At 44.0% G+C, this 11800-nt stretch overlaps 1 protein-coding gene across 2 annotated transcripts; it reads left to right on the forward strand.

Moving 5' to 3' along the window:
* Window positions 1–1050: 1050 nt before the first annotated feature.
* Window positions 1051–6303, forward strand: TRNT1 (tRNA nucleotidyl transferase 1). Of its 2 annotated transcripts, none has more exons than XM_074836065.1 (8): window positions 1051–1138; window positions 1286–1433; window positions 2108–2301; window positions 2901–3039; window positions 3283–3409; window positions 3930–4123; window positions 4310–4560; window positions 5856–6303. In XM_074836065.1, exons 2-8 carry the CDS (start codon window positions 1286–1288, stop codon window positions 6102–6104), a joined length of 1302 nt encoding a protein of 433 aa, XP_074692166.1. In that variant the 5' UTR covers window positions 1051–1138; the 3' UTR covers window positions 6105–6303. The 2 variants fall into 2 exon arrangements, with proteins under 2 accessions (XP_074692166.1, XP_074692167.1); XM_074836066.1 differs by having other exon boundaries at window positions 1076–1138; window positions 1318–1433.
* Window positions 6304–11800: the final 5497 nt, after the last annotated feature.

Raw genomic sequence — 11800 nt, forward strand, 5'->3', positions numbered from 1 at the left:
ATTGTAGATCTGAGATGACTTTTTTGATTAGGTCATTCCAAAAAAAACCCCTTTTGTGCTTGTAAGCATACTCCTGTCTGCAGTGAGGTGCTGATTTGTTGGGTACTGGATAGATCTGTGTAACGTTTCTTCCCAGTTACCAAGACACCTGTAGCACCCTTTTTACTGAGACAAAGATTTAGCCAGGCCTCAAAGGGAACCACCCTCCCATTAACTTGCATGTGGGTGAGCTCCTCCTTCAGGCTCTGCTCCTTCCAACCCTCCCGAGATGCCTCCTCCCAGGAGCAGCGCAGGGAGGAGCGATGGGAGCTGTGGCCCTCGTGCAGTTGGCCAAACACAGCCAAATGCAGTGATGTTTCACCAATTTCACAGCAGCGACATTACACTTTTGAGGAGGGAAGAACTGACAGCCCGACCAGTACCAAAGCCCCAGGACTCCCATGTTATCGCATCTCGTCCGTACATCTCCACACGATGAAGAAAAATTAAATCAATCCAGGCTGACAAACATAAACCCAGTATTTAAAGTACACTGAGGTGCTTCTCACAGTTGAGCAACTGTGGATGCAGTTCAGCCAAGCTTAACACCAGCCTTGGTGTTTTGGTGATTAACTGATCTCCCAAGTGGTGTGTTGACGTCATTAGTCCATTTCATCACGGTTGTGTCATTATCAAAACACATTTATTTTTTTCCTTTTGTAATCCTCCTTCTCTCTAAACTGAAATCAAGCCACGGTAAATCTTTTACGTTTTGTACTGCTTCTTTTGGAAGTCCCGTTTCTCGTATCTTATCAGGACAAACCCTCAGCTGCTTCCCACGGTGGAAGACACTCTGCGGGCTTCCCCTGAGGGCTCACCGCCGCCTCGGCTGAGGACCCGGGCCCTCCTCTCCCTCCCCCTACCGGGACCCAGACCCTCCCCAGACTCCCTTCGCCGCGGCGCGGGCCCGGGCCCTGCCCTCAGCGGGGCCTAGGCTGCACCTCCCCCGGGGGAAGGGGCGGGCCGGGCCGCGTCGCGCCGCTGAGCTCATCGCTCTGCGCCGGGGCGAGGCCGGGCGGCAGCACCCGGCGGCTCCTCGGGCCTAGCGCCGGCTTCTCGGGCCCAGCGCCGCCGCCTCAGCGCGCCGGCGGCCCCGCGGGTGGGTGGGTGGGTGCGACGAGGCACCCTGTGCTGCGGGGGAAGGGGGTCTCGTCCGGGCGGCGGTCGGGGAGGGAGGAAGCTGGGGCCGGGGTCCTGCGGCGCGGCGCGGCCCGGCTGAGGCGTCGTGTGGCTGTTTTCTCCCCAGATGTGGGCTGAGGTGTTGCTTCTGCCCCGCAGGGCCGGGCTGCGGCTGCTCCCGCCGCTCCGGCTGCGGCACCGGGCGCTGGGCGCCATGAAGCTGCAGGCCCCTCAGTTCCAGGCGCTCTTCACGCCGGGGCTCCGCAGCGTGGCAGGTGAGTGCGGCCCGGGGGGGGAGCGGGGGCGGGGGCTGGGCATCCACGGGACTGAGCAGCAGCCCCCAAAGTGTCCCCGCTCGCTGGGCCGTGAGGAGGAACCAAACGCCGGCCCGGAGAGCGCGGGTGGGGAATGCAGGCTTCGCACCTCGCGTCCTGGCACTGCTGCGGGCGCAGCCCCGGATCCCCTCACAGGGAGGGGGACGGGGGCTGTTGTGGGCCGGGACGTGTGTGCTGCTCTTCAGCTCGAGCTGCTGGAACTTTAAAATGACTGGGGGGAGCTCGGGTTTAATCAACTGTCATGCGGTGTTTTTTCTGAAGAAATTTGGATTCATGGTTTGCTCTGCTCTGGCATAAGTAAACTAAGCCATTTCCCCTTGTCAGCTAACTGCTAAAAATGTTCCACGGCCCCAAGTCCCCCAGTAGCAATTAGCAACCCGATAATATTCAGGTTATCAGAAATGACTGGAAAAAGACATGTGGGTGCTCAGCTGTGTACCTGATTTGTGCATTTTACATGAAACTGTGGAGTACATACATACTTGCTGCTTACTGCATATTTGAGTATGTATTTCTACATCTGTGATCTTTAATTTGTGATGATGGGTTATGGCTGACAGTGTGCTGTGGTTTTTAGTTGAGAGAGTGCTTAATGGTTTTCCGTTCCTTCCCAGAATTGTTTGAGAAGAAGAATTATGAGCTGAGAATAGCAGGAGGTGCTGTGAGGGATTTACTAAGTGGAATGACACCACAAGATATAGATTTTGCCACTACAGCTACACCAGCAGAGATGAAGGAAATGTTCACATCTGCAGGTGTTCGTCTGATCAATAACAAAGGAGAAAAACACGGAACCATTACTGCCAGGGTTGGTTTATGATTTGACTTGGATCTTTTCTAACTGTATCTGTAAATGTGCAGCATATCCAATGGAAAACTGGTAGCATGCGCCGTCTTTGTTAAAGTATCACACTAGGAGTTTAAGTGAGACCTGCTTTAAAGTATGGAGTGATTTTTTTAATTACTTTTTGTTTGTATAATTCAATTAATTACCATATTTTAGTGCGTGTTACCTCTGCATAACACATTTGTGCTGCTGTGTTATCACTAGAAAAGATCATGTAGGCCACCCACATGTTCAGATAATGTGGGCAAGTTGATCCTAGTGTTTCCTGCTCCTGATTTCACAAGTCTTGCTTCCTCTACCTTGCTTGTTCCTCTGCTTCTTAATCCATCTTCTGCAGGAAGATTTCTGCAGGCTATCTAGAAAATGAATAATGGAAGGATGATTTTCAGATATTTGTATTTCTTGATTGTCGTCTGCTCTGTATGAGAACCTGGTACACATTGGTTTGCGTGTATCCAGCTTGAACACTAACTGTATACAAACATGAGGCTGAAATAATATACAGCTTTTACATTTATATTCATGATTGTGTGAAATAACAATGTCTGTGGGATTTTCAGCTCCATGAACAGAATTTTGAAATTACTACTCTTAGAATAGATGTTGTCACCGATGGACGACATGCAGAGGTTGAATTCACCACTGACTGGGAAAAGGATGCTGAAAGAAGGGATCTGACTGTCAATTCCATGTTCTTAGGTAAATACTTTTAAAAGCAAGTATTGAGATGAAATGCTACTTTTCAAATTAAGCCAGTAAATTCTCCCAAGTCTGTTTCAATTCTGTTTGTACTGCTGTCAGCCAAAAGGTCTGTACAAACATGTGAGATGATCTGACAAACCAGGTCAAATCACACAACTTGTCTTCTGTATTTTCAAGTGAGAGTGTTTAGTTGTGCCAACTATGTTTGTAAATTCACTTTTTTTTTTTTTCTTTTTCTAGGTTTGGATGGGATGCTGTATGATTTTTTTAATGGATATGAAGACCTGAAAAACAAGAAAATTAGATTTGTTGGAAAGGCAAGTGAGAGAATACAAGAAGATTATTTAAGAATCCTGAGATATTTGAGGTACTAGGTTTTGCCTTTCCTAGATAAAGAAATGAACTAAGCATTGTAGAAGGTTTCAGAAATGTGAAAAAAGAGATCAGTGATGTAAAAAGAATTGTAACTGTTATATTGTTAAGTTTCCTCTAGTATTTTAAATTAGAATATTTAACACTGTCATGACATTTATTCTCTGAATAGCAGTAAAATTCTTCTCCCAAGTAACAAGCTAGGACAAGAGGAAACAGCCTGAAGTTACGCCAGGGGAGGTTTAGATTGGGCATTAGGAAAAATTTCTTCACCAAAAGGGTTGTCAAGCACTGGAACAGGCTGCCCAGAAAAGTGGTTGAGTCACCATCCCTGGAAGTATTTAAAAGACGTGTAGATGTGGCACTTAGGGACATGGTTTAGTGGTGGACTTGGCAGTGTTGGGTTTACAGTTGGACTCAATGATCTTGAAAGTCCTTTCCAACATAAATGATTCTGTGATTCTAAATGGGATAATTGTTCTCATTCTAACATACAGAAGTGGTTTTTTGGGCAGGTTTTATGGAAGAATCGCTGAAAAACCTGGTGATCATGAACCTAGTACACTGCAAACAATTAAAGAAAATGCCAAGGGTTTGGCTGGAATATCAGGAGAAAGAATTTGGGTGGAACTGAAAAAAATTCTTCTTGGAAACCACGTAAATCATTTGATTCAACTTATGTATGAGCTGGATGTTGCCCAATACATAGGTAAAGTGAAATTAAGATTGATTTCCTACTCCTATATCATATACAAACAGAACTGCAGCACGGCGAAGTGAGATAAAACTTTTTACCCAGAAAGAAATTAGTTTGGTTTTGTTTTTGGTTTTTTTTCCTATGTTAACACCCACATTTCTTAAGAGTCTTGCACTTTTTTTGTGTGTATCCCTTTAGGACTACCACTTGATGGAAATTTAGAGGAATTTGACAGGGTCACTAAAAGCATTCAAAATCTGTGTCCCAAACCGATGACTGTTCTGTCGTCGTTGTTCAAGGTGAAGGATGATGTCACAAACCTTGATCTGAGGCTGAAAATCTCAAAAGAAGAAAAAAACCTTGGCCTTTTTTTAGTGAAACACCGACAAGAGTTAACCAAAGCTATGGGTCCGGAACCACTTAGACCATATCAGGACTTCATAATGGATGTAAGTGTATTTTATGTTGCTTTTTTTTTGTTCTTCACAGTAAACTCTTGAGTTTCTAGTTTTACGGAGTAGCAGAGATGATGGTGCCTAGTGGAAAGAAAGGGCCTTAAAGGGTCAAATAGGAGCCATTTCATCAGCAGGCTTGTTTCTTGTCTTAGGCAATTTTTTCCCAGGATTTTAAAGACTGTGATGTTTTCATCAGAAAGATGGGATGTACTGACAAAAAATGTTAGCCAAATTTGGATTGCTCCCAGTGTAATGTCATCCCAGTAACTGGAGGAATATCCTTCTGTGTTAGTGATACCAGTTCCAGTTAACTAAAGTGGGGTGGGTTGCTTGGTTGGTTTGTTTTTCCCCTTTATTTTTTCTCTGGAGAGGGGACCAGAAATTAGTAAGAGCTATTGCAAATGTCCTAGCATGTCTCTGCAACATAAATCAGAAACTTTGTTATAAAAAGATTACTCTCCTCTAGTATTTTGCAGGAGGATAAATAGCAGACATTTCTACTTGGGTTCAAAAGCTTTTTTCTTTCCCATCCAAAATACTGAGGCTTTAAATTAATTTTTAAGACATTTTTAAAACAAACCAACCAACCCACCGTATTTTTAGCAGCTGTGAGCACCTTGTGTTCTATAGCAGTTTTTGACTGGATTTAAAAGCCTACCTTCCAGTCAGGCTGAAAAATGTCATATTCAGTCACCTGTATCAGAAATGTCCTGTCCTGTCTTGTCCCAGCTGATCTGGGTGAAAACATGAGACAGGATCTGGACCTGAAGAGGCTCCAGCCTTTTTATGTGAAATTAAACTCCTGGAATTGCACCTTGAGAGCCGGTGCAATTCCTAGGGCATCGATGTGTGTTCTTTGTGAGGAGCACTGTGGCATAGGCCACCTGCAACGTTCTTCTACAGCAAAGTTCAAGTAATTTCCAGGTGAAGTTCTGCACTTTTCTTGCAGTACCTGAGGCGGAAGGCGAGAGATGGCAGCCTCTGCAGTGAGGCCTGTCCCCCCCCACCCCGCAGGAAAGGTAATAGTTCCTCTCCAGTTGGCGGTTGAAGATAACGGTTACAGCTATTACCCGGAATTCAAGAAGTCTCCAAGGATCTCCCAGAGCCTCCACATTAGGACTCAGTTTTAAAACCTGTGAGGCAGAAGAGATCCTCACTTTCATAGTTTTAACTTGTTCAGAGGTTGACTAATAACATGTCATGGGAATAACACAATGCTGATCACAGTTTGAGCTGTTTTCTAGTGTTTCATAGTGAATCATCTCTCTTTTTTTTTTTTTTTTCTTCAGTCTAGGGAAGCTAATACAAATTCCAAGATTTGTGAACTTCTAAAATACCAAGGAGAAGAACATCTTTTAAGAGAAATGCAGCAATGGACTGTTCCTTCTTTTCCTGTTAGTGGCCATGATTTAAGGAAAATGGGGGTGTCTTCTGGAAAAGAAATTGGAACAACGTTACAGCAGTTACGGGATGAATGGAAGAAGAGTGGATACCACATGGATAAAGAAGAACTGTTAAGTTGCCTGAAAAAGTTGTAAGACGGAATAATAGTAGAGAACTGTTTGTGCCCTCTTCTAAGTATAACTGAGATACCAGTAAATACTCTGTCAGTGTTGTCGCAGCCAATACAGTGTCTGTCGTATTCTTTGGACAGCACCTTTCTCCTATTACTAATTTGTAATTTCTGCAAGGAGAAGTTTAATTTTGTAGTCACGTAAAATGTTATTTGCCCGATTCCACAGTCTCTCTACCTCTTTTTCTTTTATTTTCATGGTAAGTATTTAACTACTTTTGTCTTGACTCTGGGGCATTAGAGGTGACACCAAGATTTTTCTCATTCTGACTTTGCTGTATCTAAAAAAAAAAAAGCAGAAAAAAAGGTGTTTCTGTCCTCTAGATAAAATCACAGGGGTTTTTTGTGCCTAGGAGAGTGACAAAGGGGCTAGAAATAATGAGCTCTCAATCTTTTTGTAGTTAATAGATACCAGATTGAAATACTCACTCCAGCAGTTCCCAGTCTTACCATGTAAAACAAGTCTGGTTTCTTACAAGATTTTTATTTTCCATAATCAATTTTAGATGAAAAGGATGATTTAGCCAAGTCAGTATCATGAAGTTCTTGTCTCTTCAGTAGTTGTTTATCACCAAGCAACTCAATCCTTAGAGGACTGCTGAAGGGTTTGACAGTGTTTGTAACTTTGTGTGTGACACATAACTATTCATGTTAGGAGACCCCGGGTCCCTGCCATTCCCCCCCCACCGTGGCTATTAGTTGCTGCCTCCTTCCTCTCCTTTCTCTTTCCCAGTGAGGTGCGAGCAGACCCTGTGCATTGAGGGCGGTAGCTCTGTCGCCTTCAGAGTACAAACAAGAGAAAGTGTTGGTGCCTTCAGCCCCTCTCCACTTCTCCTATAACTCACAGCCCTGAGACCTGGAGGCTGTCGCCTCCTCTCGGACCTGCAGTTCTGTATAACGCTGTAGGATCTTGGCATCCCTACTGCTGCTGTCGCACCAGGATCTGCCCTGGGTTGCTTCTGTTAATTATCCATTCTGTCCAAACAGATCCACGTTAAAAATGCGCTCTGAATGTGCTTCAAAAGGAAATTCTAAGTAATTCACCCCTTCAAAATTCATAAATGTATCAATAACATTTTGGGAAACAGAAGGCAGGGTTTTGACTTAGTTAAAGCTGATGGGTGAGAGAAGGGAAACTAGGTAAGGAGAGAGTTGTTTGCACAACTCCTGCTGCGCTGGTTGAACAGCAGCCATCAATTAATGCTGTGGAGGATGGTTTTTCAAGCAGTGCTGTTCCTGGCTGGTCTTAATGAACATGTATTAACATCCCTGGCTTTTTTTTGTGTGCTTTAAAAAAAAAAAGGAATGGCTCTACCCCAGAGGATCTGTTGTGTATATAAATTTTAGTGCAAGTTGAAGTTTTCCTACAAAACCATGGTAACTAATAAAGTAGTTTGGATTTATTGTGCGACACTAGATGGCAGTAAGGCCAGCGCAGTGCCACAAAAAAAAATCCCCATTTTATGCTTTTATGTAGTTAACTTTCCACCTGCTTTTGGTGTGGGTTTTTTTTTCCTAGAAAGTCAGTTACTTTAAATAAATCAGTCTGAAGGTACTTGGGAACTTCAGGAAGACAGCAAGGGAAGACAAGAAGTGCTGTTTTTCTCTGTTAATAAGGCAACTCTCGTAAGAACAGGATGGTGTTTGATTTAATTATGTAATTAAATCAAAGCCTCCTTGTGCAATTTATTGAACTACTGAAATCTTGGGAGGGAGACAAGTAATAAAATTTAGTACTAGAGTAGACTCCTGTAAAGAGCACTTCACAAAACTGCATCTTTTAAGGCAACATCTCTGGAGGTGGTAAAATATTAGTAATCACACTTTATGGTTACCTGAAATTGTTGTCAGGGTCCAACTCCACTTGGAGGGAGGATTTTTAAGGATATGAGCTTGAAACCTTTACAGTCTCCAGTGCTTGTGAAAAACAGCACAAACAGATTGTTCTGAAAGCATCTTAATTAAACAGTCCTGCTCTGAATTCAGCATCGTTAGCACATTTGCTCAAATAGCTCATTTAAAAATCATGGTATGCTTGAGGTTTCCAGTTGGTCTGTGGAGCGTCTCTGTTTTACTGTAATCCAAAGAAATTAAACCCTAGTAAAATGAAACTGCGTTAAAACAAAATAATAGCGTGTTTTAAACAGGCAGGACCAGCTTGAGTTCTGGAGAAACGATGTGTTTGAATAAACACTTTTTATAGAGTATAAACTATTTAAATATCGAAGTGGGAGATACAAGATGAAGCAGTTTGATACATGGTTGAGTAAAGTAACTCTTCTCCAATGGATTACTTGACTAATTAAACTATAATCTCAATGTGTTTTAATTAAAGTTACACATGAGAAAAACCTACATGGCTTTGCTTTCCAAAACCAGCTGCTGGCATTGATGTTAAGTCCATCACTCTTCAGGTTTGTTGGAAAAAGAGTTGAAGAATAATGCCTCCCCTTCGCCCGCTTCTCCTTGGGGGAACATAGCTCAAAAATTTGCAAAGAATAATGAAACAAACTCATCTTCCTGTGGGTGAAGCCATTTCCACTCGGCTGGGAGCCCAGCACAGCAGGAGAGGGCTGCAGCCCCTCAGCAGAGCAAAGCACCCCGGGGCACCCAGAGCCCCCCTGTGTATTGGGGGCGGTCCCAGGCACCGTTCCCCCCCCTCCTGCTCCCCTGTGCCTGCCCCAGCCCTGGCAGGGAACCACCTATGAAGCGCAAAATGGTAAATAACAAACTGCTTTGCCTTGCAGATGGCTTCAGAGGATTAATGGAGGTTTTTGACCATTCTCTCAAGATGTAATGATCTGTAAAAACGATGGAGAGGCCGGCCTGGCTTGGCTGCATTTTCAGGGAAAAGGCCATGGCTGATTCCCCCTGCAGAGCCCTGACCTGCCGGCCTGATCAGGAGGGGACGATAACACCCTGACCTGCCCCAGAGCTCCGCACTGCGCACTCCAGCGCCGCTGCACCGCCCTCCTGGCCCTCACCTGCCAGGGCAGCTTGGTCTTTGTATACACACAGAGACATACAAATTATCTACCTAGCAATCACACAGGCACACAAACACACACACACGATCTAGCTATCTATGCCTCCTAAACTCATATAAATAGATAAAAACATAATATATCATAAATAATATAGTAAATATAGAAATAATACAAGATAGTATATAATAAATATGTAATTGTAATTATATATTTTTATATATACAAATATATATTCTATATATACCTATAAAATTTTAGGGGCTGTATAATACATATGTATTATAAATTCATATATTATTATACAACAGAATAATAAATATTAATATATATCTATTTATAGTATGTATACATATATTATTTGCTATAATATATACTTTATTTATATAAAGTTTAGGAGCCATAGAAAGTTAGAGAGGTAGATAATATATGTATGTCTGTGTATATGTACAGTAGGTGTGTCTATGTATCTATACATCTGTAGACACCCAATGTATCCTGTGTGTACACACCTATATACACATACAAAGCCATGTATATGTACAGAAAAACATAATATATAATATATTCTATTTCTATAAATATATAAAGAGCCACAGCTAGTTCATATATATATGTGTGTGTGCGTGTGTCTGGGGAGAGAGATATCCATCTATATCTAATCTCTACCTATAGCTCATTTCCATCACCCCACCCCACATACAGCTGCAGTGGGAGTCCGCACTCCCCAGGTGAGCCATCATGGAACAGGGGCTCCCCAAGCAGAGGCACCCCCCCCCCCCCCCCCCCAAAGCACAGGGGTTCAGCACCACACAGGCTGGAAGGCTCAGCTGCATGTGGAAAAAAAATAAATGATCAAGGCAAACACAGCTGCTTGTGGCAGGAAGAGAAGGGGCTTGCACTGGGGTTTACATAGTGAAGATCCGTTTTAAAAATAAAAACAAATTAAAAAAAAAAACCCTAATCCTGCTGCACCCGTGCTGGCCAAGACTGGCTCTGTAATGTGAACACTTTTGTATAAAAAGGATGTAGAAGATGTTGACTAATACCTGTGCTTCTGGGCAGCCTTCTACCTGTAGCTGGGCTGCTCTGGACACTTTAATAACCAGGACCTAGAAAAAAGTAAAGAAAAGATTGTGCCACCCTTGGGCTCCCCAGCAGATGGCTGCAAGCCACAATAGTGTTCTGTTTTCCTTGGCCTCAGTTTCCCTACTCCCATGGGAAGGACTCTGCTGCCCTGGGATGCCTAGATGGATCCTAGCCCTGTCCCTGTCCCCCAGCACAGACGTGGCAGGGGCTGGCCAGGCACTGCACCGTGGTCCCAAAGCACACACTGACGCAGCACTGCAGGGTCACAGCCAGAAACATCACCAGCACACACGGGAATTATTCTTTACTTCCAAAATATTTATGAATCATGCCAGTCTGTGAAGTTTACGCCTCACCCCCCCCCCCCCCCCCCGCCCCCCCCCCCCCCCCCCGACTCCAGGCCTTGTGTCAGCTTGGGGAGAGTGATGCTGCCTGTATCTAAATACCAGTTGTACAGGGGAATTCATCTGGTTGAACATAAAACAGGATTATTATCCTTATTTTACTTTCCCATATGGTACAGCCATAAATGGCTCATTAACTTCAAGGGTACTCTTGAGGGATTAGGGCTCAAGTAGTTGATGGCAATACCCCCCCTTCTGTTCCTCTACACGAGGAACCAGGGTGTTGGGGCGGGGAACGTACATGGAGTATCAAACTGTGTCCGTATGGCGACAGGGGCCGCGACACTCAGACCCAGGCGAAGTTTGTCCTCTAAGTACTCTAAAAGTTCTATTTACCTCCTCCAGATTAAGGAAGACATATAACATGCTTCATTTCAGAGCCTTTATGATTTCCCTGTGGATTCAACACAGTGGGGGACAATGTCTTCAGGTACCCAGTGTTCTACCAGGGCTTCCATTCAGGTGGGTGACCTTTCTCACGAGGTTCAATAAATGCTACAGAACACTGTGGAGCGTGACTGCCTGAAGTATCATAATGCCTTTTCCTCCCTTAAAAATCTACTTCCAGCTCCAGTGGGACAGTAAAGATTACGTTACCTTGGCAGAGCATTAGTGGTGGGGAGACTAACAGTGTCCTTTGTTATCAGGCTGTGCAAAAGGACAAGGATTTAGAGCTTTGACATTTTAGATAATTTCTTTATAACATGGTAAGACAATAGCTATTTAAGAGTCTGAAATTCAATTCAGCATGCTCCACTACCTGCATATCACCCAAACTACCCCTCCTAGAGCCTCATTTAGGCATCATACCTCCAGCCAAAGCTGTACAGAAAGAAACAGGAGGCTGGGAAGCTGTCCTTCCCCGCTGCTTCCCGTCAGCCACGTGGTTGTGGCTTTGTGGAGCAGCAATGGGGTGATACCTATCATAAACTCGGTGCTGTTGTCACAAAGTCCTTGTGATTTTATATAATGCTTATTAGAACTGCAGGGCTCTTCTAGCAGAGTGGCATCATCACACAGTGAGTCTAAGCTCTCAGAAGACACAAAGGTCTTAAAATACAGTGGAAAGGGAAAGCCCATGGCATGCTGCAGAGCTTCAGTGAGAGCAAAAATATCTGCGCTAGGGAAAAAGTCCTGCATCAGCAGTGCAGTCTGTGTGGAAAACAGCATCTGCAAATAAGGCT

Source organism: Strix aluco, chromosome 11 (genome assembly GCF_031877795.1).
Source record: "Strix aluco isolate bStrAlu1 chromosome 11, bStrAlu1.hap1, whole genome shotgun sequence".
Classification (NCBI taxonomy): Eukaryota; Metazoa; Chordata; class Aves; order Strigiformes; family Strigidae; genus Strix; species Strix aluco.

Bases quoted from the DNA above. Each gene is read 5' to 3' on its own strand.
- TRNT1 (XM_074836065.1), top strand. From the start codon at position 1,286: ATGTGGGCTGAGGTGTTGCTTCTGCCCCGCAGGGCCGGGCTGCGGCTG. The intron at 2,302-2,900 runs GTTGGTTTATGA...TGGGATTTTCAG, and splicing joins ACGGAACCATTACTGCCAGG to CTCCATGAACAGAATTTTGA. The intron at 4,561-5,855 runs GTAAGTGTATTT...TTTTTTCTTCAG, and splicing joins ATCAGGACTTCATAATGGAT to TCTAGGGAAGCTAATACAAA.